Source organism: Syzygium oleosum, unplaced genomic scaffold (genome assembly GCF_021117445.2).
Source record: "Syzygium oleosum isolate NSW1041296 unplaced genomic scaffold, Sole_v2.1 Sole_v2.58, whole genome shotgun sequence".
Classification (NCBI taxonomy): Eukaryota; Viridiplantae; Streptophyta; class Magnoliopsida; order Myrtales; family Myrtaceae; genus Syzygium; species Syzygium oleosum.
This window is the reverse complement of record NW_026607542.1, coordinates 563136-587855: the sequence shown is the minus strand read 5'-3', so window position 1 is coordinate 587855 and position 24720 is coordinate 563136. Positions and strand designations below refer to the sequence as shown.

General features: G+C 39.5%; 1 protein-coding gene across 1 annotated transcript; it reads right to left on the bottom strand.

The window, feature by feature from the left end:
• Window positions 1–23123: 23123 nt before the first annotated feature.
• Window positions 23124–24335, bottom strand: LOC115689355 (probable transcription factor At1g61730). The gene has a single exon (XM_030615364.1). It carries the CDS (start codon window positions 24333–24335, stop codon window positions 23124–23126), a length of 1212 nt encoding a protein of 403 aa, XP_030471224.1.
• Window positions 24336–24720: the final 385 nt, after the last annotated feature.

Here is a 24720-nt window from a genome sequence, read left to right as displayed (position 1 = left end):
TCCTGACAATCTCAACGTTGGCTACCATAATATTGACACCGTCCAATTTATTTTGTCCCGAAACTCCCGGAAATCGACTGCCAAGTTCGGGGTCCAAATAACGGCCAAATTTGATCGAGTGCGATTCTAGCGAAATCTCTAATTTAAAATGATAATCGGGAGTGATCAGTTCCCGGGCGAGATTTTACTATAAGCACACTGACAAATTACGCGTTTTATAAATCCCAAAAATGGGCCGAAATTCGGGATGTCACAACTCTTCCCCCTTACAAAAATTTCGTCCTCGAAATTTACAATCCAACCCAGTTATCCAAACAAATGGGGGTACTGGTGTCGCATCAGCTCCTCACTTTCCCACGTCGCACTTTCAATCCCATGGTGTTTCCAAATTACCTTGGCTATCGAAATTTCTTGTTTCACAACACTCTCTCTATTCTATCTTCGATCCTAACTGCCTTTTCCACGTACGACACCCTGTCGTCCACGTCCATTACTTCATGATTCAGCTCATGGGTCGGGTCTGGTTCATACTTCCTTAACATCGACACGTGGAAGATGATATGAATTTGTGACAATTTCGGTGGTAAGGCTAGGCAGTATGCTAACGATCCAATCCTTTCCAAAATCTCATATGGGTCTACATATCTTGGACTTAGTTTCCCTTTCTTGTCAAACCGAGACAATCCTCTCATCGGCGATACCTCGAGAGAAACGTGATCCCCTACTTGAAACTCCAAAGGCCTACGTCTCCGGTCCACATAGTTCTTTTGACGGCTCTGAGCAGTTCTCAACCTTTCCCGGATAACCTTTACTGTTTCCACCGATTGCCGAATAAACTCTGGACCCGTTATACTTCTTTCCCCCACTTCATCCCAACACAATGGTGTTTTGCACACCCTGCCATATAGTGCCTCAAACGGTGCCATCCCGACACTCTGCTGAAAATTGTTATTGTAGGCAAATTCCACCAAATGTAACTGTTCTTCCCACTTGTCTTGAAAAATCTAACTCACATGCTCTCAGCATGTCCTCCAAAGTCTGAATAGTCCTCTCAAACTGGCCATCCATCTGCGGATGATAGGCCGTACTGAATTGTAACTTAGTCCCCATGGTCGATTGCAGACTTTTCCAAAAATTCGCAGTAAATCGGGGATCACGGTCCGAAGTGATTGACACCGGTACCCCATGAAGACGAACAACTTGTCGTACATATAGCTCTGCCAGCCTTTCTAACTCGAAGTCCTTTCGCACCGCCAGGAAGTGCGCTGACTTGGTCAACCTATCCACTATCACCCATATAGAGTCGTGTCCCCTCTGGCTTCTTGGCAGTCCCGTTACAAAATCCATTGTAATGTACTTCCATTTCCATTATGGGATTCCCAACGGCTGCAACATTCCGCCAGGTTTACAATGCTGTGCCTTCACTTGTTGGCACGTCAAACACTTGGCCACATGCTTGGCCACGTCCACTTTCATTCCATTCCACCAGTAGTGCTGTCGGAGATTCTGGTACATCTTAGTGCTGCCCGGGTGAATGCTATAATTGCTCCTGTGAGCCTCCGACAAAATCTCTTCCTTAAGTCCCCAATCATCGGGCACACATAACGTCCTCGAAACTTAAGAATTCCGTCCTCGGACACTTGGAAGTCCGGTTTCCTCTTAGTGCCATCCATCTCCAAAATCTTCTGAATCTCAGGGTCTGTAGACTGCAACGCCTTAATCTTGGGTTGCACTTCCGGTTCAATCCTTAATGTCGCCATCAGACTAGAGAGGTGTCCTACCTCGAACTTAAATTCTGAATGCCGCGATCCCTCCAATAAAATCCACTCTTTGACCAACAATTGCGCGATGCTCGATTTCCGACTCAAGGCATCCGCTACCCGATTGGCCTTTCCGGGATAATATAATATATCACAATCATAGTCCTTTAGCAACTCCATCCAACGCCTTGGGCTCATATTCAATTCCTGAAAACTCTCTTTGCGCTTTTCCGTCCATCGGAATTTCGTTTTCCTTCTTAAGCAACATCATCAATGAAGTGGCTATCGCTGAGAATCCTTCCACAAATCGTCGATAATACCCTGTCAGTCCTAGGAAGCTCCGCACCTCAGTAACTATTGTCGGTCTCGGCCAATCCATCACTGCTTCAATCTTTGCCGGATCCACGGAGATTCCTTCTCCGGAAATTATATGTCCGACAAACGCTACCCGATTCGGTCAAAATTCACACTTGCTAAACTTAACATACAGTGCATGCTCTCTTAGCATCCTTAAAACCTTTTCCAAGTGTGCCTCATGTTCCTCGGGACTCTTTGAATACAATAGGATATCATCGATGAAGACAATGACGAACTGGTCTAAGAATTCCTTGGATACTCAGTTCATTAAGTCCATGAAAGCAGCAGGGCATTAGTTAGTCCAAACGGCATTACCGTGAACTCATAATATCCATACTTCGTCCTGAATGCCGTCTTTGGGATAACCTCCTTTTGGATCCTTAACTGATGATGCCCTGTCCTTAGGTCGATCTTAGAAAATACCGAGGCTCCCTGCAATTGGTCGAACAGGTTGTCAATCCTTGGGAGGGGATACTTATTCTTGACTGTCACTTGACTCAGCTGACGGTAATCGATACACAGCCTCAACGACCCGTCCTTCTTCCTGACGAACAGGACTGGCGCTCCCCATGGGAGACGCTCTCGGTCGGATAAAACCTTTGTCTAGCAATTCTTGCATCCGAACCTTAAGTTCTTTCAACTCGACAATGACATCCTATAGAGCGGCTTCGAGATTGGCTCAGTCCCTAGGGTTAATTCAACCACAAACTCCACTTCCCTTTCAGGTGGCAATCCCAGCAATCCCTGAGGAAAGACATCGGGAAGATTACACATCTCGTTTATGTCCTTTAGCCTTGGTTCCTCAACCGACTAGTTAGCCACCAAATCATTATCTTTCTATACTTCAAGGCCAAGCTCAATCCATCCAATTCCAATCCAACAGTCTCCCAAAAACGAATCACATCGATCTTTTACAAAATCTGAAATTTCTAAGCAATACTCATCTTTCCAAACTCGTCCAAGAATATCAGCAGTAATCCATAAATTCTTAGACCGATTGCGCCTATTCACCATAAAATTAATTATAAGTCTTTCGTGACCACTCAAGCGATAACTTCAAATTCATCTCCTATTGCACCCAATATCACCTCGTAACGCATACCGACTTTCACGGCACATCCTTCGCTTCCTTCTCAGCCAAAACATATACTTTTCCTTAGATCCTTAGCCGATTCTGATTGATCTTCAGGGCAGCTCTCGCTTAATGTCCTACCTGCGATCACTGTGATTGCATCAGTGGTCTAATCTATCGGTTCAGCAATTTCTCACTCGATGACCTTGCTGTCCACATCCACAACATGCTTCACTTATACCTTGACAATGACTATTTCTATGCCTTTTTCCACAAGACCTACATACGGCGTCGGAGTAGTAGTTCGGCTCTCCACAGTTCTTCCTTACCAGAGGGACAAGTCTCATATTCTCTATCATAGACCTTTTTCCCAAGTTCCTATTGTCCCTAACCGGCGCGTACCGCGGTCCCAAAGCAGCAGCCATTTCACTCATATCCATTTTACCCATTGAGCCGTCTCACACAGCTCATTGAAATCCCTTAAAACTCAAGAGTACTAACTGATTGCAAAGTTCCGATTTCAATCCATCCCCGAACCTCTTTGTCCTATCCACATGGTCCTTGACCATCCTTGGTGCATACTTAGGTAGCCTTACAAACTTGGCCTCGTATTGATCGACTGACATCCAGGAGGAACTCTGTCTTTTTCTGTTCTTGTGCACTCTCCGAAAATTACTTCCCATTGAAGTCCCCTACCAAAGCATCCCCCAACACTGCAAAGCCTTTTTCCAACCCTTAGATCCAAAGTGATGTAGCCTCGGAGTCACTTTTCCCATCAAACTGCGGAGGTTTCAATTTCGAAAATTGCTCAACTAGCTATTGCGTCTATCTAACTGCATTAACTTACTCTCAACCTTGGTTCCCATCATTCCCATTAAAATTCCAACCTCCTCATGTGCCTTCAGAATTCCATCCACTCTGGGATCCTCTGCAACTCTAGCTTGCAGACCTATGCGACCTCGACCTCGACCTCGACCTCTACCTCGACCTCAACTTCAACTACTCAAACTCACAAGGTCACACCACTCACTTACCTGCTATAATCCCATTCAGGAATTAGAGACCTAAACCAAGCTAAACCGGTCTAAGGTCTAGGCGGTATACACAACAAGCAAGCAACCAAAGCATGCGATCTTACACAATAGCACGACATCTCAACCAAGGAGATTCGCGTACTTACCTCGGGTCCTGCCGCACCTGCACTTTACGATCAACTAAAACAAGCACTCAATCAAACACAAGCAGTCAGGAGGTACACATAGCACACGAGGTCACCCTACTGGCTACCCAAGGTCACCGCTCCTTATCACTCCAAGCTTCGACCTAATTGGACCGAGCTGACCTTGCTCTGATACCAAATCAAACGGGGATGTCACGCCCCGCACTCCTCGGCGCGCCACATCCCTCGCAAGGGTCGATTCGTGTGCGACGTCCCAGGACGCGTCGCCGACCCAACTCCCAACACAAAGATTTAAAGCACATGCGGAAGTAATTAAAACCACCCGTACATTAAAATACACCTAACCAAGGATAGCCATACAACAACCAGCACGGATAAATATACACTTGTTTTGACATTGGGAAACATATACAATATTCATATACAGCCCACCCTCAAAAGTCAAAAGCGGGTACGTGGCTCGGCGATCAAACACTATATCTAGCCGGGGCTCCTCCCAAAACATTTCAATACGCCTGGCATCCTCAAGGCTGGGGGTCTGAAAAATTTGGATTTCAACAACAGTGAGAATAAATCTCAGCGAGTAATTCCCTAAACCTAAATTAGGCTAAAGTGCACCTCCTGACGAGTACTAAATCAACACACCAAGCAAATCATAATTGACTTAGGCCCTCGGGCCCAAATCCAACACTCACCTTGCCCTGCAGGTTAGGCACTTACAGTTCAAACATAAAACATAGGACCCAGTCGCAGCACATGTACACATCATTTGGTCACAACGCATGTCATGCTTATGCTCGTGCTCATACGCGTGCTCACGCCTCATCAATGCATTTTCACACGCTTGCACTCTAGCATACTTGCCATTTATCAATTTCTCCTCCGACCCGCGTTAAACGCATCAGGTCCGACCCGCGTAAAACGCATCAGGTCTATCACTATCCAACACTTCCTGGCCCGCGTAAACGCATCAGGCCCAGTGTCTCTAGCCCGCGTAAACGCATCAGGCGCAACACCGATCTCCATATACGGACCGAACCCGCGTAAACGCATCAGGTTGGCCGTCTTCCGGCAATCCGGGCATCGTCCCGCGTTAAACGCCTCAGGACGGGTTCACTACCCCGCGTAAAACGCATCAGGGTTTATTGTGATCACACATTCACAAGCACCAATTTTCATCTGAACCCCGCGTTAAACGCATCAGGGCATTTTAGGTGATCACAATGCACATGTCACTCGAGCACACTTGTAAATGCACATGCCGTGCCAATGCTCGTGATGCAAACTCATGGCTATAACGTTCACATATGGGCATTCACTTGCACCGCACCACTTACTCAAATCACGATGCAATCATGCGCATTTGCACCACGCATATTCAATTTCATAAATCAACATGCCCAATCAGACAATCAATTCAAATCAGCCATGACATCAACTTGACACACAATCCATGCACAATCCACACAACCGGGATAACAAGAACCCTCGCATTCGAGGCCCGCCAAGCTATTCCATTCTCAGTCCCGCTAAACAAGCAACATGGCATCCTAAAATCAATCACAACAAGGCTCATTTAGCCAGTCAATTGATCAATGCGATCATTCCCGATAATCACACAATCAAGCCTCAAATTGATCGCGCCTTGTCCAATTAAATCCCGGTATGGACAGCCACCAAGCAGGTCATTCTAGGCCAACAAATACCCTCAAAATACTCTATTAGACTCCCCAAAGCATCACCCGAATCAGCCACCATGAGGACCAAACTAGGCGCGCACTATAATCCACAATTGAACCCGAACTTAACCGAACTCGGGCCAATTCAATCCAATACTTCCAGCCATCGCATAGCACATTACGGGCCACTAATCCTCAATTAAATTGTCACACTAAGCCCGTAAAATAGCCACAAAATCAGCCACCATACGGTCCACAAATTTCATCCGCCAAGTCCACAATTTCGCCCAAATCAAGGCATCTATGCTTCGCCACATCACAGCACTCTATAGACCACTAAACCTCGATTAAATCATCACTCTCGGTCACCAAATGTGCCACAAAATCAGTCCCTAACAGCCACCGTTTGGATCACAAGTTTCTCCCGCCAAATCCACAAATTCGATCCGAATCGAAGCACCCAAGCTCAGCCGACTCACAGCACAATACGGGACTCTAAATCTCAATTAAATCATCACGACTCACCACCAAAACAGCCACGATAACAGCCCCTAACAGCCTCCACCGTTTAACCCCTAAATTAACCTAATTAACCCCTAAAACCCGTCTAGAAATGCAAATTGTCCTAATTAGGGCTTAGGGTCAAACTCACCGGATGTCCTAAGCTTCAAACCGGGCTGAACACGTGGTAATGGCGGCTGGACAGCGGCGGTCCTTCGCCGGAACAGTAACGGCGGCGGCGGCTCCGGCGAACGGCGCGAGCGACGGCGACGGTCTAAGCTAATCCACGGCCTGAGAGGGAGAGAGAGGGGCACGGTCAGAGATAGAGAGGGAAATGGAACGGCTGGACGGCCGGGCGAGGCGACGGATCCGCGCCGGAACAAGTGACGGCGGCGGCGGAGCTCCTCCGGCTCAAGGCCTCTCACGGCCAAACCGAGAGAGAGAGAGAGAGAAAAGGGAGGGAAGGGGGCTTGCCGGTTGTTTGTGGTGGAACACGGCGGCGACCGGCAAGACCGGAGGCGGCGACGGCGACGCTGGGCGGCCGGCAAGCCGGCGAACAGTGCGGTCGGGCGCGAAAGGCAAGACAGCGTGGCGAGCCTGCTAGCTGCGCTGCGAGGAGGAGAAGGCGACGATCGGGGCGGCGGCCGGGCGGAGGGCGCGACGACGGCCGAGCTTGCTTTGGCGGCGGCGACCGGTGGAGCGGGCGACGAGAGCCGAGCTCGTGCGCTCGGGAGGGGAGGAAGCAGCGTCCGAGCGGAGCCGCCGCGCGCGGCGGCGCGACGCCTGGCGAGGAGGACGGCGGCGTCGGCGACCGGTAGGGTGGCGTCGCGGAGTGGATGGGCGGTCGAGCGGCAATCAGGTGAGCGGAGCGAGAACGAAGCGGAACCGTGGAGTTCGGGGAAGGAAGAAGGAAGAAGAAGAAGAGAAAGAAAGAAGAAAAGAAAAAGAAAGAAGGAAAAGAAACGAAGAGAGAGAGAGAGAGCAGGTGGGAGTGGGTGAGCTGAGGGGACGTGGGCAGGGGGAGACGTGCGCGAAGAGGACATGCGCGGCAGAGGAGAGAGAGAGAGAGAGAGAGAAGGAGAGAGAGAGAATAAAAGAAAATATTTGAACATTCAAATATTAATCGCGATCCGATGGCCCAAATTAAAAACTGAAAGTGGTCTACGGGTCCAAAATAAGCCTCGCACATAAAAAGGGACAAAGGCCAAATTAATTAGACCAAATCATAACGAGGGAGGTCTAATAGTCCAAATTCGCACGTGGTCAAAAACTCCCATTTTTCCATCATTCCTGACAATCTCAACGTTGGCTACCATAATATTGACACCGTCCAATTTATTTTGTCCCGAAACTCCCGGAAATCGACTGCCAAGTTCGGGATCCAAATAACGGCCAAATTTGATCGAGTGCGATTCTAGCGAAATCTCTAATTTAAAATGATAACCGGGAGTGATCAGTTCCCGGGCGAGATTTTACTATAAGCACACTGACAAATTACGCGTTTTATAAATCCCAAAAATGGGCCGAAATTCGGGATGTCACACTTATTGAGGTATTTCTTTTGAATTTTAATGCTTCCTTGTATGCGGTTTTGGCATCTAATTTGCTATTTTTTTTTAACTTAATCTAATTTGTTAGTGTTTTTTTGGAAAAAATCTAATTTGCTAGTTGTCTCACAAAAAATCTGCACAAGATCATAATAGAAAATGAATAAGCCAGTTAGAGAGAGAAAGAGAAGGAGAGAGACCTTGATCCCGTTGTGGTCTTATTCCTTGTCTAATCAAAGTCGGAATCATTAGTCGGCTTCTTGCTCTCAGAATAGCTCTATGCATATAATGTCATGTGGTTCTCCTATGAGGCCTTGCTTTGAGGGCCACTTCTACAGCATTATACGACATAGAATTGATTACATTTCCTCCTCGCTTCCTTTGGAATTGTCAAATTTGTGTAGAAATCACGTGAATATAATTTTTTAAAATTTTTCCCAATTTGATTAATTGAAAAGATTGAATCACAGGCATTTCGTAGGTGGGAAAAATCAAAGTTTGCCAAATTTGTGTAAAAATAAATTGAATATAATTTTTCAAAAAAATTTCCAATTTGTTAGGTAGAAGAAAAGATAGTATAGAAGATGATGTCCACTGGAAGTGAGGAATTGAATTTTATGTCTAATTATGCTGAAGAAGTGGTGGATGATTTCACCGAAAGTGTGGCAATCTCAACGAATGATGAAGAAGTGACCCTTTAAACCGCAAGCGGACAATATATGTGGAGCACATATGAGAGCGAGTAGCTGACTTATTATTCTGACTTTGACGAAGCCGACACTTCCACTGAAAGTGTGGTTGAATTTTATGTCTAATGATGCCGAAGAAGTGGTGGATAGTTCAGACGGAAGTGAGGAGGAAATGTTAATGAATATATCGCGCATGATGGGACGTTAGATGGATAGGTTAAGAAAGGTCAAAGTTTGGTCAAGTTTGTTTAAAAATCACATGAATATAGTTTTTCAACATTTTTCCCAATTTGATGAATTGAGAAATTGGGCCATACACTTTCCGTTGCTGCAAAAGTCGAATCAATGGGACGTCAGACGGAAAAGTTATGCTCAATCAAAGTTTGGCCAAATTTATGTAAAAATCACATGAATATAATTTTTTTTTTTAAAATTATGTATGAAATTTTTTTTGTATTTGGTAAAGAAAGTGGATGCAGTCGGTGGTGACATAATGTAGAATGAGATATTTTTATTTCATCTAATTGTTTCAAGGAAGTGGACACGGTGAATAAAGTTGTTAGTTACTAAAGAAAGTGAATATAATGCTATAATGTTTTTTTTTTTAACAAAATCCTTATATGGATTCACTTCGGTAGCTTATCTTCTCCAAAGAACCATAGTATTTCAGAATTTCCGGCTAATCCCATTTTAAAGAAGACTTTTACCAATCCTTTTGAAATGCCTATTATTTTTTATTTTTACAGTTTTTACACCACTATGTTTTAAAGACCATAATCATTATATTAATAAAAAATTTTGTACAAATACCTTTATTTGAAAAATTCAGCAATATGAAATTCAAAATTCTAGTTAAACGAACATCCATGAAAAAAATTACGTTGAAATATAAACAGAAAAGTAGAAAAGATGGGGCGCTAGAGACTTAAGCCATCTGTTAAGACAAATAAGGCCCCAGGCAAGGTAAAAGTTAAAAGGAAAGTTGCATCCAATTCTCTTGCTTTTTAAATTAGAGGTTTACTATTTTGTCCTTTACCCTTTTTTGGCCTTTGGGGCGAGTTACTCAGCATTCAACATTGGTCTTCCAAATTTATTTTTTTATTATTCAATGAGCTCATATAATCAAAATATTAAATATTGTGAAGTGAACTTGTCTTGAGCAAAAAATGTTTTCAACTATTCTTATTTATTCTTTTGAGATTTGTTTTGAAATTTTATTATATGGATTTGATGGCTATAGTTTTAGTTTACTTCTTTTTGGTTAAATCAATTTCAGATAGGTTGATTTGATTCCTCAATTTCTCAGTTTAGGTGAATGTATAAACTCTCATTGAAATAGATAGTAGAATTACATATTCAACGGCAATTGAACTTTACGCTTTATTATTTTTGGCCCAAAAATTTTCTACTTTTCTTGGGATAAGTGCATTGGAAGTCCTAAAACTTATCGCGAAAGTGCAATTGAGTCTTAAAACTTTAAAAAAGTGTAATTAAAACCTAAAACTTATCACACAAGTGCAATTGAGTCCTAAAACTTTCAAAAAGTGCAATTAAATCCTAAAACTTATCAAATTGATCCGATCAAGTCCTTCTGTTGATTGCGCTTTTTGAAAGTTTTAGAATTCGATTGCACCTTTGTGACAAGTTTTAGGACTTAATTGTAATTTTTTAAAGTTTTAGGACTCGATTGTACTACCATGACAAATTTTAGGACTTCCAATTTGCTTATTCCATTTTTCTTTAGTGATTATTTCGTTTTAATATATGAAATAAAGAGAATGATAAAACGATTTCAGTAGAATCTTACAGTTGAATATATTTTGCTGGGAAGGATCAGAGGCAAAATTATTATTATTTTTGGTATCGGGTGTGCCATTCATAGAATGCTAAAGAAATGAGAAAAAGACCATTAAGCCTGGAATATGTATTGCATATTCCATGACGTTCGAACTTGAAGTATTTATAATCCAGAATATAAATGGGAGATGAACAATTACTTCTTTTACTTCAAAATCTATATAATCTTGAACAAATTAAAAGGAAATTGAAATTTCACTATGTTTTAAAGCCCATAATCATTTTATTAACAAAAATTATAGTATAAATGCCTTAAATTAAAAAATTCAGCAGTACAAAATTCGAAATTCCTCTAAAAGCAACCTCCATGAAAAGAGAAGTACTTTAAACATAAACAAAAAGTTGGAAAGCTAGGGCGTTGGAGACTAGATTGGTATTCAATGCTGATCAGACAAATGATTAGTAATTAGTAGGGTTAATACAACGAAAAACTCTAATCTGATACACATGTTATAAATTTATCTCAAACTAATTTTTTGACCACCAAAAACCTCAAATTAGTATATCTGTGGTAAATTTACCCTCCGTTAGTTTTCGTTAAATTTTATTATCAAATTATTGAGTTTGATGATATGTGGCAGTTGACGGATGTACTAGTTTCGATTTTACCCCTCCGTTTATCACAAGTTTACTATTTTATGATTTTTCGTGATATTAATCCAATTTAACGAAGAATATATTTGTCACATGTATATCAATTTGAAGTTTTTTGTGATCAAAAAAATTAATTTGAGATAATTTATTATAAATATATAAATTTTAAGTTTTTCGTGATAATAACCTTAATTAATAAGTAGCAAGCCCAAAACTCGCCGTCCTCTTCCTCGTACGGCTCCTTGAAAAGAATATGACAGATCGAATCATGCCATTGGTCATCTGTCAGGACAGGAACGGCACAAAAGAGTGTCAAAAGTCGATCTTCATAGGATCAAAGTGTAAGCTGAATCCAATGACAAATATTCTTTTTCTCTCAAATTAAATATACCTCGTTTTTCAAATTAGGAGTTTACCGTTTTCTCCTTGCCCCTTTTTTTTCCAGCGTAGAGAGCGAAGCAGCAAAATGTTGCTCATCTGCGTGTATATAAAACTTAGTGCACTAATATGCTCGGTTCAATATGTGATCATATACAAAGAATAACGATGAGCCGAAAATTCACGTGTCTTAATAATGGAACCGAGAGTCTCGTTCTCAAATGTTTTGATGAGAGAGGTTGTTTATTTTTTGCTTCATCGAATCATTGTAGGAATTGCAACTATAGCGGTGGAGCGAGGGCAACAGTTGTTTTCATCAAAGATTGAAATTAAATCAATCAACAATTCATTTAAATCGTATTACTGCATAGTTATCGCAGATCCGATGGCTTTAGAGCGAAATTATTTTGATCTCTCCTTTTCTTATTGTTCTTTTTATTAATTTCAGTAAGCAACCAACATTGTTCTTCCAAAGTATTTTTTTTTTGTTATTTACTGAGCTCATGTGATAAAAGTATTATATATTATAAAGTAGACTTATTTTTGGCAATGGATGTTTTCTAAATTATTTTTATTTAATATTTGAATTTTTTTTTTGAAACCTTATTATATGGGTTTAGGGGGCTTTTGGTTGTGGTTCACTTCTTTTTGGTCAAATCATTTTTTTAGAGGGTTGATTTATAATTTCTCAAATTAGGAGGACAGACAAACTCTCATTGAAATATTCAAGAACAACTGAACTTTACATTTTTTAACATTCGGCCCAAAATACATTTATTGATTTTTCCTATGTTTATTTCGTTTTAATATAAAAAAAATAAAAATAATAGAACAATTTCAGTAAATCTGATAATTCAATATAAATGCGGGGAGGCACCAAGTGCAATTCGTTTTTTGATATTGGTCATCAAGTGTGCCATTCGCCTAACGCCAGATAAATGGGAATAAGACCATTAAGCCACCGAATATAAATGCATATTCCAAGATGTTATAACTTAGAAGCATTTCAAATGCTCTTACGAGAAGAAAAAAAACAGTAGAAGATAAAACGTGTATAGACTTTCGAATCGATAATCGGAAAAAGTGAATTTATTGTCTATTGCATATTGGTAAGTCCCCAAAATTAATAGTTTCTAAATATCATCAATAATTAATGTTATTGTATAATTAATTAATAAAAAAGCTTTTCTCGAAAAAGAAAAGATCCTCAAGGAGTTTGCATTGTGGGTTGCAAACACATGGGGAATCTACTTCTTCAACTATCTAATAAACTAACATAAATGTTATCTCTTCATGAGTAACATGGGCAAATCAATTAGTTACAAGTTCGACCAAAAAAAATAAATTAGTTACAAGAAGATCCTAATGTTAAAGATTATTGCTATAATACCTCAACATGTTTTGTTTGCTTAGTTATTCCAAATAACGGGAAAATTGTCCAAAAAATCATAAACTTATTGCACTTTTGCCAATTCAGTCTTAAACCTTTCAATTTTGCCTATTGAATCCTAACATATTTAAATTTTGCTAATTGAGTTCATCTAACCAAGGAAATCGTTGACATGGATGTCGATTGTCCTATGTGACACGGCTAGCATTGATGTTGATATTTTTTGTAATTTTTTGAATCTTTTATAATTAATTTTTTTCTTTTCATCTTTTTCCTTCCATCTTTCCATTTTTAAAGTGCCTAGGCGAGCTAGTGGGAAACAAAAATCGGAAAGATGGAAGGAAAAAGATGAAAAGAAATAAAAGAAATAAAAAATTAAAAAAACTGTCAACGTTAGCGCCGATTGTATCACATAGGACGGTTGGCACCCATGTCAACGATTTCGGGCCAAAATTGGCTGGATAAACTTAATTGACAAAATTAAAAGGTTTCGGACTGAATTTGCAAAAATGTAATGAGTTTAAAACTTTTTGAAAAATTTCCCCTCCAAATAACCTTATGAACAAATCGTTTATCTCTTTGTAACAATAGCTTCAATTAAGTTCACCTTCTCTTCTGTCCTTAAATAAATGACCCACAAACTCTTCACCAAAATAACTACTTATTTTTTCCCAACGAATCTAATTGTTGCTAAACAAGCCACTTTACTAATGGAATTTTTTAAGGATTCAATATGTGCCTATTATCCTAAAACTTGGGGGTTTGCAATTAGAGAGATAGTGGGAAAAGTCATTTACGATTTCCTCATTTGAACACAAAAATCCTTTTAACAAAGGCTGCTTTTAGACGTCCTTTTCTCCGTTTAATTTTTTTTCTTTCACACTTTTTTCCATGACACAAAAAATTCTAACATGTTTACCCCATCAAGATTTCATCAATAAATACCGTTAAAATTCTACCTACATGGTCGACGGAAGACAAACGGTGTTAACATGACGCTCACGTAACTTAAATAAAATAAAAACAAAGTCGCATTGGCTAGAAAATCATGTCACATAAGTACAATTTTAAGGTACAAGAAAAAGTTTAAGAAAAATGTATTACGGTAATATAATTTGAGATTTTAGAATATATGCATTATAGTGGGCATAATTTAAAACTTGTTACTTTTTTTTGAAGAAAAATATTTAGGAAAAATGTATAATAAGGAGTATAATTTGAGATTTTTTACAATGCAGGTGTCTTGGTGAGTATATCGAAGTTTTTGCTAACTTTTTCCCGTTCAGAAAAAGTCGCAAAAGGTTTTCTGCAAACGGCTCTGCATGTCCACGTTCCCATCACACAATCATTAACTAGGATCTACTTTGATGATTTTCCTCCTTTTTATTTTCTTTTTATTTCAAGATTTTGTAAGGGGGATGTGGCTGATCAGCATCAGACTCACTTGCCGAGAAAATATCATTGCAAAACTCGCTAATTGTACGGCTCCTCAAAAGGCGTAAAGAGCCTCAAAAGTCGATCTTCATAGAAGCAAAGAGAAATGCGGCGTCGGTTTACTTGACAAGTATTCTTATATTCTCAATTTAAATCTTCCTCGTTTTTAAGATTATCAGTTTAATATTTTGTCCTTACCCTTTTTTGGAAGTTCAAGATTAAATCAATCAAAAAAGTTATTTAAACCGTATTAATGGGTAGTTAACACAGTTCTAATGACCATGAGAGTGGACTACTTTGATCTCTCCTTTTCTTATTATTTTCTTTATTATATTTTTATTTAGCAATCAAAATTGATTTTCCAAAGTTATTTCTTTATTGTGAAGTGGGGCTCACTGTGACCCATAAATGTTTTCCAAATTCTTTTTTATTTAGGCTGTGTTCGTTTCCGGAAAAATATTCTCCCGAAAAATATTTTCCGGATTTTTCGGTATTTGGGGAGCGGAAAACGTTTTTCGTGGGAAAACATTTTCCTTCCCCCCTCACAAAATAGCCTAAGTCTATGGAAAATGACTTCCGCTTCTTCAAAAGCGGAAATCATTTTCCGTAGCTGCTGCTTCTTCTTCTTCTTCACTATTTTTTTTTCATTTTTTTCGTTCTTCTCTTTCCTCAGGGCTGTGGCCGGCGACTGGCCAGTGGCGAGGCCCGAGCTCGCCGGCCTCAGGCAACCTCGGCCTCGCCGCCGTCTGGCGACGTCGGGCGAGTCTCAAGCCTCGCCCAGGTGGGCAGATCCGACGAGGCCGAGCTCGCCCGAGGTTGGCGAGCTCCAACCTCACCAGATCCGGCGACCTCGAGCGAGGCTCGAGATCGCCGAATCTGCTGATGCTTTGATTGTTTTGTTTTCTAGTGTTGCTGTTTGTGGGTTCTTCTTCTTCTTGTTCGTGGGCGAGGCTCCTCGGGCTGCTTGATCGCCAGCGGCGACTTGGACCTCGCTAGATCCGGCAACCTCGAGCCTTGCCCGAGGTCGCCAGACATCGGCAAGGCTCCGGCGACCTTGGGTGAGGCTCGAGCCTCGCCCAGGTCGCCGGATCTGGCGAGGACGGGCTCGCCGACCTCGCCGGATCAAGCGAGGCTGAGCCTCGCCATAGGCCGGCGAGGCTCGACCTCGCCGGAATCTAGCGAGCTCGAGCCTCACCGGCCTGGGGCGGTGCTCAAGCTCGCCTCCGGCCGGTCGCCGGCCGCCGGCCGCAGCCGTTGCCGGCGACATGCAGGAGAAGAAGCAAAAGAAAAAAAAAAATATATATATATATTAAAAATATTAAAAGTATTGCAAGAAGTAAAATCATTTCTATACCGAACAACGGAAAATATTTTCCGAAACTTTTTCAGATTTTAGCTGAACACCAGAAAATTGTGTTCCAGAAAAACATTTTTCAGAAAAATGACTTCCGGAAAAATATTTTCCAAAATAAGAATATTTTCCGCCAAACGAACGGAGCCTTAGTATTAATATTTTCTTTTTCTTCGGGTCTTCTAGTATGCCTGTCCTTTCATGCCAAAGAAATGGGCGAAAGATCATTCATTCGGCCACCAACTATAAATGCATGTACCATGACGTGAGAACTTAGAAGCATCTGTCATCTATAGTTTAGAGTAAATTCAGATGCTCTTGGAAAAAATAAAATATACAATTAACCACGTGGTTGCATGTTTGAATTTACCACCTGAAAAAGTGCATTCTTTTTCAATTCCATATCGTTCAAACGTTCCAAATTTTCCATTTTTATGTTTTTTTATTTTCTCAAACAGAAAAAGAACAGAAATTTATTTAGTAACGTCAGTTAATTTTTTTGTTTAACAGAATAAAAAAGTGATCCGGAAATAGATTTGGAACAAAAATAAAAAGTAAAAAAAATCTAGCTCTTGTTCCTAGAACAAAAGAGAAACAAGATTGACCTTCTCTTTCACAAGATATTCTCTTGCCAAATCCCAAACCCGCAATCCGAAACCCTAAATCTCAATCTTAAAACCCTAAAATCCTAAAACCCAAAATCCCAAAACCCCAAACCTGAAACCCTAAAATCCAAAAACTCCAAAACCCAAACCCTAAACCGTAAAACCCTGAACCCTAAATCATAAACCACAAATCCTAAACTTTAAATCATATACCCCAAAACCCGAATTTCTAAAACCCTAAACCCTAACTTCAAACCCTACACCCCAAACAAATACGCAAAACCCCAAATCCCCAAAACCCAAACCCTAAACCTTAAACCCTTAACCCCTAAACTGTAATTTCCTTGACCATCACTCGGTATTTACTTTGTTTATAAGGAGTAATTTTCTTTATGATTGTATTATAGCCATCCAATGCTATATCATAATATATTTTGATTCTATTTCTAGTCCGATTTTATTCAAACATGAATTATTAAGTCTCTACTAACATTTTTATAATTAAATGAAAAAATTGGGACTAGAAATTTTTAGTGTTGTACCATACACATTTTTGTTCTTTTTTTATTTTGAGAATAAAAATTTTGTACAGTTACCAAACGCATTCTTCTGCTGAGAACCTTGTCCAAGGAATATAAATAGAAAAAACTATTTCTGAACAGAATTGGTTCCCGGAACAAAAATGTTACCAAACAAACCCTAAGTCCCCTAAATTAATAGTTTCTAAAAATTATCAACAAAATTAGTTAATGGGTAAGCTCTTTTGAAAAAAAAAAAAGGAAGAAGAAGAGAAAGACAAAGCTTCACTTTGAATTAAGGTTAATATCACAAAAATCCAAAATTAATACACATGTGACAAATTTACCCCAAACTAATTTTTTTATTACTAAAAACCTCAAATCGATACACTTGTGACAAATTTACCCTCAATTAGTTTTCGTTAAATTTTACCGTCAAATTGCCAAGTTCAATGACATGCAGCAGTTGATGAGTATAGAAAAAAAAGAAAAAGAAGAAGAAGAAGAGAAAGACGAAGCTTCACTTTGAATTAAGGTTAATATCACAAAAATCCAAAATTAATACACCTGTGACAAATTTACCCCAAACTAATTTTTTGATTACTAAAAACCTCAAATCGATACACTTGTGACAAATTTTCCCTCAATTAGTTTTCGTTAAATTTTACTATCAAATTGCCAAGTTCAATGACATGCAGCAGTTGTTGAGTATACCGGTTTAGGATTTTACCCCTCTATTTGTCACAGATTTACCAGTCTGTGGTTTTCTTGATATTATTCCAATTTAACAAAGGGCAAATTTGTCACAAGTATACTAGTTTAGGGCTTTTGGTGGTTAAAAAATTAGTTTAGGATAAATTTGTCACAGGTATATAAGTTTAGAATTTTTTGTGATCAAAAAATTAGTTTGAAGTAAATTTGTCATATGTGTATCAGTTTGAGATTTTTAAGATATTAAGCCTTTTAAATTATGGGGTGCGCCACGTGGGGAATCTTCTTTAACTATCTAACTTTGTACCAATAAAAGCTATCTAATCAACTAACACAAATTTCTTTTTATGTCATTTATAAAGTTGATTTTTTATAAATCATGTGTATATCAAGCGGTTCTCTCTCTCTCGTCTTTTTTTCTTTGTTTTTTTTTTGTTTACATGTTCTTCTTACATACTATCCAAGATTAAAATTCGGTTGATCTATGTTAACTGTTTTGTTTGGTGGTGAAAAGCTTATTTAAGCGAACTTACTATTTTTTTCTGCCAGGGATGGCCTTGGAGTTCTCGTAAAGAGCAATTTGAGCCGACTAAAGAGGTATATTTATACAAGATGGCCCTTATTATTATAAATTTCTTTTAAGATTTCTTCATTTAAAAATAAAAAGAATTTTAATAGTGGGTTGCTTTTCGATTTCCTTTTTCCCCCATTAAGTTTTTATGCCATAAATAGGTCGATAAGAAATTAGAGAGATATGGAGGCTCTCTGTCGGCGTTGATCATCATTCTCGGTGTCCATCGGGAAGCAAAGAGGTGTGACAAGATGTTTTTCTTGCCAGGTGAGTTTACAGCATCTTTTCAATTAAAACATTTGTACGGAATTTTTTTATCAATATAATAATTATAATCTTTAAGGGTGCGCATGACAACGATTTTATACCCGAAAACTAATCCTACTCAGAAATAATTCTTTTTTATTCCGTGCCCGAAAATAATTTCTAAATATTTAAAGGCATTTGGTAACTGTCCAAAATTTATATTCTTAAAATAGAAAAAGAATAGAAATACGTTTGGTAACTACACAATATTTATTTTTATTAATAATATTTTTGAAATTTTTAATATTTCTTTCTTCTTCTTTTTTTTTCTTTCCCTTCCCTTTCCCTTCTTGGGCCATGGCCGGCGAGGGAGTCACGGCCCTCGCCGCCGCCCTCGCCGACGCAACCCATCTCCCTCGCCTGGGTCGAAACGGTGAGGTCGACCTCGCCATGGCTGTGAGGGGGACCCTCGCCGGCCCTAGCCTATGGGCGATCGTCGGTGACCAGTGGCAGGCCAGGAAGAAGAAGAAGAACAAACCAAGAAGGAAGAAAAAAATCGAGAAGAATTAGAAATGGAAAAATTGTTTCCAGAATCAAGAAACTATTTTTTTTTTTTGCTTATTGATTTTGTTCCAAAACTAATTATGGGAATAATTTTTTGCAAATTTGTGCTCGGGAACAAAAAATTTAACAAACGAATTTCTGTTCTCAAATTGATTCTGGGAACAAAAGAACAGAAATTTTCACTGTTTGACAACTTGCCAAACGGTCCTAAAAGTTAAAACATAGGTCGTTTGATTTGTTTAGGATAAGACAATCTTGAGGTAAAAAGAAGCACGTGGTCATGATTTATATTAAATAAGAACATACATTTTTTTTTCCTTAATAAAAAGCATCAACTTTTACTCGAATTCTAAATTTGACTCCAATAATGTAAAATTTTCAAATTGTTCATATCAAATTTGTAATGTAAGTAAAATTTTGTGATTTTTTATGAAACAAAAAAAATATCTGGACCAAATTTGTCACTAAAGATAAAATTGGTGCTTTTTTATGGGGAATTGAGCCAAATTTTTTTGCTAAAAAGGCTACATAGGGGTTTTTTTTTGTTTGTTCTACTCTAACTCTCAATTCACTCTCAAACTTTTGCCTTACCTCTTACAGGGCGTGAAAATCGAAACTCACATTTGAAATTATACGTCTCCATTCCTTGCTCCCCTGATAAGGTGGATATTTGAACTTCCCATCTCTCTCTTCCCAAATAAAAAGGATGGCCACTGAAGCAAGCCTCAGTGGTTGACATGCCACTCCTAAGGAGTGTCATCTTGTCATTTGGATGCTATTTCATAAGAGTTCCAAACGTAATTTAGAAGCCACGGCCTTTGCCTATGCAACTTCTCGGTCGTCGCCTTCAAACTTCAAAACAACATCAAATCGGCTCCATCACCAACTACAAGATAATTGTAAAACAGCACCATAATGGACGAAATGTTTTCGCTTTGCTCCCTATATAGCACCACAATCTTAGATGATGAACTCTTGCAAAACATCCATGACAATTGGATAATTTTGTGCATATTTTAATTTGATTCCTGAACTTTTAATTTGTTCAATATAGTCCCTGAATTTGAGCCTAATATTCAATTTAATTTCCGAACTTTTAATTTATTCGTTGTGGTCCATGAACTTTTAGTATATATTCAATTTAGTCCCTAAATTATTTGAAAATGTTCAATGTAATCCTTCCATTAATTCAACTTCAGATACTATAAATTAGAAATTTATTAATTAAATTACATATTAAACTAAAATTCATGAACTATTTATGTTGTCGGTTCAAAAATACATTTAGAATGCAGATGTCTTGACGAGTATATTGAAGTTTTTGTTAACTTTTTCCCGTTAAGAAAAAGACGGAAAGGTTTTCTGCAAACGGCTCTGCATGTCCACGTTCCCATCGTACAATCATTAACTAGGATCTGCTTTGATGATTTCCCCCCTTTTTTTTGCTTTTAATTTCAAGAGTTTTCTTTTTTACGGGAAGTTGGAGATCGAGGGAGCCTGACATTACCTTCTTTGTAACTTCTATCGTTGACCAACTCAATGCCATTCTTAATGCAAAAGTTATTTGATAGGTTTGTGTAGGGGCTGAGCGTAGTCCAATTGCAAACTCTGCTAATTGTACGGCTCCCCAAAGGCGCAAAGTGCCTCAAAAGTCGATCTTCACAGGAGCAAAGGGAAAAGCGGGCGTCGGTTGACTTGACAAGTATTCTTTTATTCTCAATTTAAATATTCTTCGTTTTTAAGATTATAAGTTTAATATTTTATCCTTACCCCTTTTTCTTTGGTGTTTTACTACGGAGCAGCAAAAAGTTCTATGTCTGCATGCAGAGATATAAACGGTGCACCGATATATTACGAAAGAAACTCAAGATTAAATCAATCAAAAAGTCATTTAAATCGTATTAATGGATAGTTATTACAGTTCTAATGAGTAATGACCATAAAAGTGGACTACTTTGATCTCTCTTTTTCTTATTATTTTTATTTAGCAATCGAAATTGATTTTCCAAAGTTATTTCTTTATGGTGAAGTGGGCTCATTGTGACCGATAAATGTTTTCCAAATTATTTTATTCAGTATTAATGTTTTCTTTTTCTTTGGGTCTTCAAGTGTGCCTGTCCTTTGATGTTTTTGTAATTGGTACATGCTTTTTTAAACCTCCCATAAGAACTATATTCTGACTTTTATCCGGAGAATATCCAACAATAGCTTCCATTGAATGAATAATAGATCCAGATCCTAAAAACAACAATGCTTTCGAATAAGCATGAGTAATCAAATGAAATAAAGCAGCTCGATAAGACCCCATACGTGAAAAACCATTCATTCAGCCACCAACTATAAAATGCATATTCCATGATGTGAGAACTTAGAAGCAATTATAGTCCGGAGTAAAATTCAGATGCTCTTGGAAAAATAAAATATACAATCAACAATGGAGCGTGGTAGCATGTTCGAATCTACAACCCGGAAAAGTGAATTCACATTGTCTATATTGTATTATTAAGTCCTTTAAAATAATAGTTCCTAAAAAATTATCAAAAAATTATTTAATGGATATAAGCTTTTCTAAAATAAAAAAAAAGATCCGCGAGAAGCTTGACTATGAATTATAGGGTGCGCCACATTGGGAATCTACTTCTTTAACTATCTAATTAACTTCATACCACAAAAAAAAAACTATCTAATCAACTAACATAAATTTCTTTTGATGTCAGTTATAGAGTAATTTTTTTTATAAATCACTTATATATCAAGCGGTTCTTTCTCTCTCATCATTCTTTCTTTTGTTTTTTTTTTTTTTGGTTCACATGTTGTAGGCACATAATATATAAGATTGAAATTCGGTTGATCTATGTTAACTGTTTTGTTTTGTGGTGAAAAGCTGATTTAAGCGAACTTATTAATTTTTTCTGCCAAGGATTGCCTTGGAGTTCTAGTTAAGAGCAATTTGAGCCGACTAAAGATATATATGCAGGATGGGAGAGACTTACTATAAATTTTCTTTTGAGATTTCTTCATTTGAAAATAAAAATAATTTTAATAGTTTTTAAGGAGAGATGGAGGCGCTCTGTCAGAATTGATCATCATTCTTGGTGTCCATCGGGAAGGAAAGAGGTTTGACAAGATGGTTTTTCTTGCCAGGTGAGTTTGCAGCATTTTTTCAATTAAAACATTTGTACTGAATTTTTTCTATTAATATAATGATTATGGTCCTTAAAAGTTAAAACATAGGTCATTTTATTTGTTTAGAATAAGATAATCATGAGGTAAAAAGAAGCACCTGGTCATGATTTTTATCAAATAAGAACACCACTTGCTTTTTTTTTTCAATAAAAAACACCAACTTTTACACAAATTCCAAATTTAACTCTTATAGTGTTAAATTTTCAAATTATTCGTGAGGTAAGTAAAACTTGATAATTTTTTATGAAACAAAAAAATATTTGAATTGAAATTATCACTCAAGAAAAAGTTAATACTTTTTTATGGAATTGAGCCAAATTTTCTGCCAAAAAGGCCTTACGGGGGTTGACATGCCACTCCTAAGGAGTGTCATCTCGTTGCTTTGGTGCTGTTCTATAATAGTTCCAACGTAATTTAGAAGTCAAAGCCTTTGCCTATGCAGCTTCCCCGTCGTCGCCTTCAAACTTCAACACATCATCAAATCGGCTTCTCGTATCACGACTCCATCACCAACAATAAGAAAATTGTAAATACAGCACCACGATGTTCGAAATGTTTTCGTTTTGCTCCCTATATAGCACCACAATCTTAGATGATGAACTCTTGCAAAACATCCGAGACAATTGGACAATTTTGTGTAGACAAATTCACCCTCTACATCCAATATAATTCAGCACATTTAGAAATTGAATTCCTATTTTTAGCATTCATACAAAAGCACACATGAAGAGCAAGCCCAATGCACCTGAGAGACTCGGAACAATTTGACAAATGAAGAACTCGACTCGATTTTTGGACGCTCCATTTCTAACTTTTTCTTGCTTCTAACAACCAAGAAACAACCAACACATGAGCGGCTTGCTAGGTAAAAAGATCCGAGACAAAAAGAAAGCCTAATTGTAAAACAACCTGAGTATCGCAATCGCCTCCCTCCTATACCTGCTGCTGCTTCGCTCGACGATAGCGATCCATGAACAACCTTGCCTGGTGATTCACGAGCGCCGCTCTATCGTTGGCGACCTGTAGCTCGGACATGCGCAGTTGCTGCCACCTCTCCTTCAATTCCTCCATCTCCGACCGGTCGATCATCCCCATACCGATCCTCAAAACTTCCTTGCCCAGCCCCATGCTGGTCAGCTCCAACAGTGAAGATTCGCCGGCCCAATCGCCGTCCTCGAACTCCTCCGGCGGCTTCGACGGTGCAGCAGCAGCAATCTTGCTGGCACTTTCCGGAGTCATACTCTTCTTCAAAGACAAGCGCGCTTCCCCACCGCCCCAGAGGACACGGGAAAGCTCAGCGACCTTCTGATCATGGGGCTTCTTCCATATACGCCCGGTCTTGCACCCATTCACGAACTTGACTTTCATTTTCCTAATCTTGTTTAGGAGCTGCGATTCGTTGGGAGAGAAGTCGAACCGTACCGATTTCTTGTCGAGGAAATCTTGGAATATGCCGACGTTGGTCGAGGGCTCTAGCCTCTTCTTTTTGCGAAACTTGATCAAACCTCGGAGGAGCTTGATCTCATCTTTCTCACTCCATTTGCGCTGAAACCTCCCCGACCCCTCCCTGGTGTGCTGCGCCGCGGCCCCTGCCTCCTCGTCGTTAGCGTCGCTGCCCTTCCTCGCCCTCTTCCCTGGCCGCTTCTCCAACTGTTGAGATCCGGCCGCCAGCTTCTTCTTCACCGCCGGCGCGACCTCCTCGCCCGCGGCGACGGCCTTGACGATGCGAGTCTCGTCTGCGGTGTCCGGGTCCAGAGAGGGCTTCGAGGGCTTTAGGGTTTCGTGCTTCGTCGCTTCACCGCGGTGTCCGAGTACCGCGGCGTCGCCGTCCTTTCTCTCCCTCTTCCCCGGCGGTTCTTCCAACCGTCGATTTCCGGCCGGCCGCCTCCTCACCGTCGTGCCCTCCTCGGCCGCGTCGACGGGCACGGCAGCGCGGGTCCCATCTTCCGATCCAGACCGAGGCTCCGACTCTTCGGAGGATTCATCACTACCTCCCTCCGCATCCTTCTCAACTTCCTCGTCCACTTTCCGTTGCGCTTCAGCTCTCGGGGGCACGGGGTCGGTGCGCGACTCTTCGCCGGAGGAAGCGTCCGTCTGCGGTGATTCGTGCGGAGGAGTTGGGCACTTCTTGCGTTTCGGGGCCATGAGGGTCGAGCAAGCGAGGGAGAAGACGAGGGGTTTTGGCTTTTGCTCTTTCGACGAAGCTGAGAAAGTGAAAACCTCTTAGTTCGTCCTCGTGCACCATTATTTATTAGTTAAGTATTACAATTCAAGTCTCTAATGACACGTAAAAAATGATAAAACTTTTGACATTATTTTCTTCTCTCTTTTTTTTTACTACTATTATACAAATTCTTCTCTAAAAAGAAAACGTTATATGTTCTAACAAAAGAAAAAAAAAAGAAAGCATTATATGAACATTTTGCTAGTTTTTAATAACCGAAAGTAAAAATTTACTTGAAATACAAAAAAATAAAACTAAAAAAAAGGGAGAGAAACGTTCTGAATTTCTCACGTAGAGTGCAAAGAC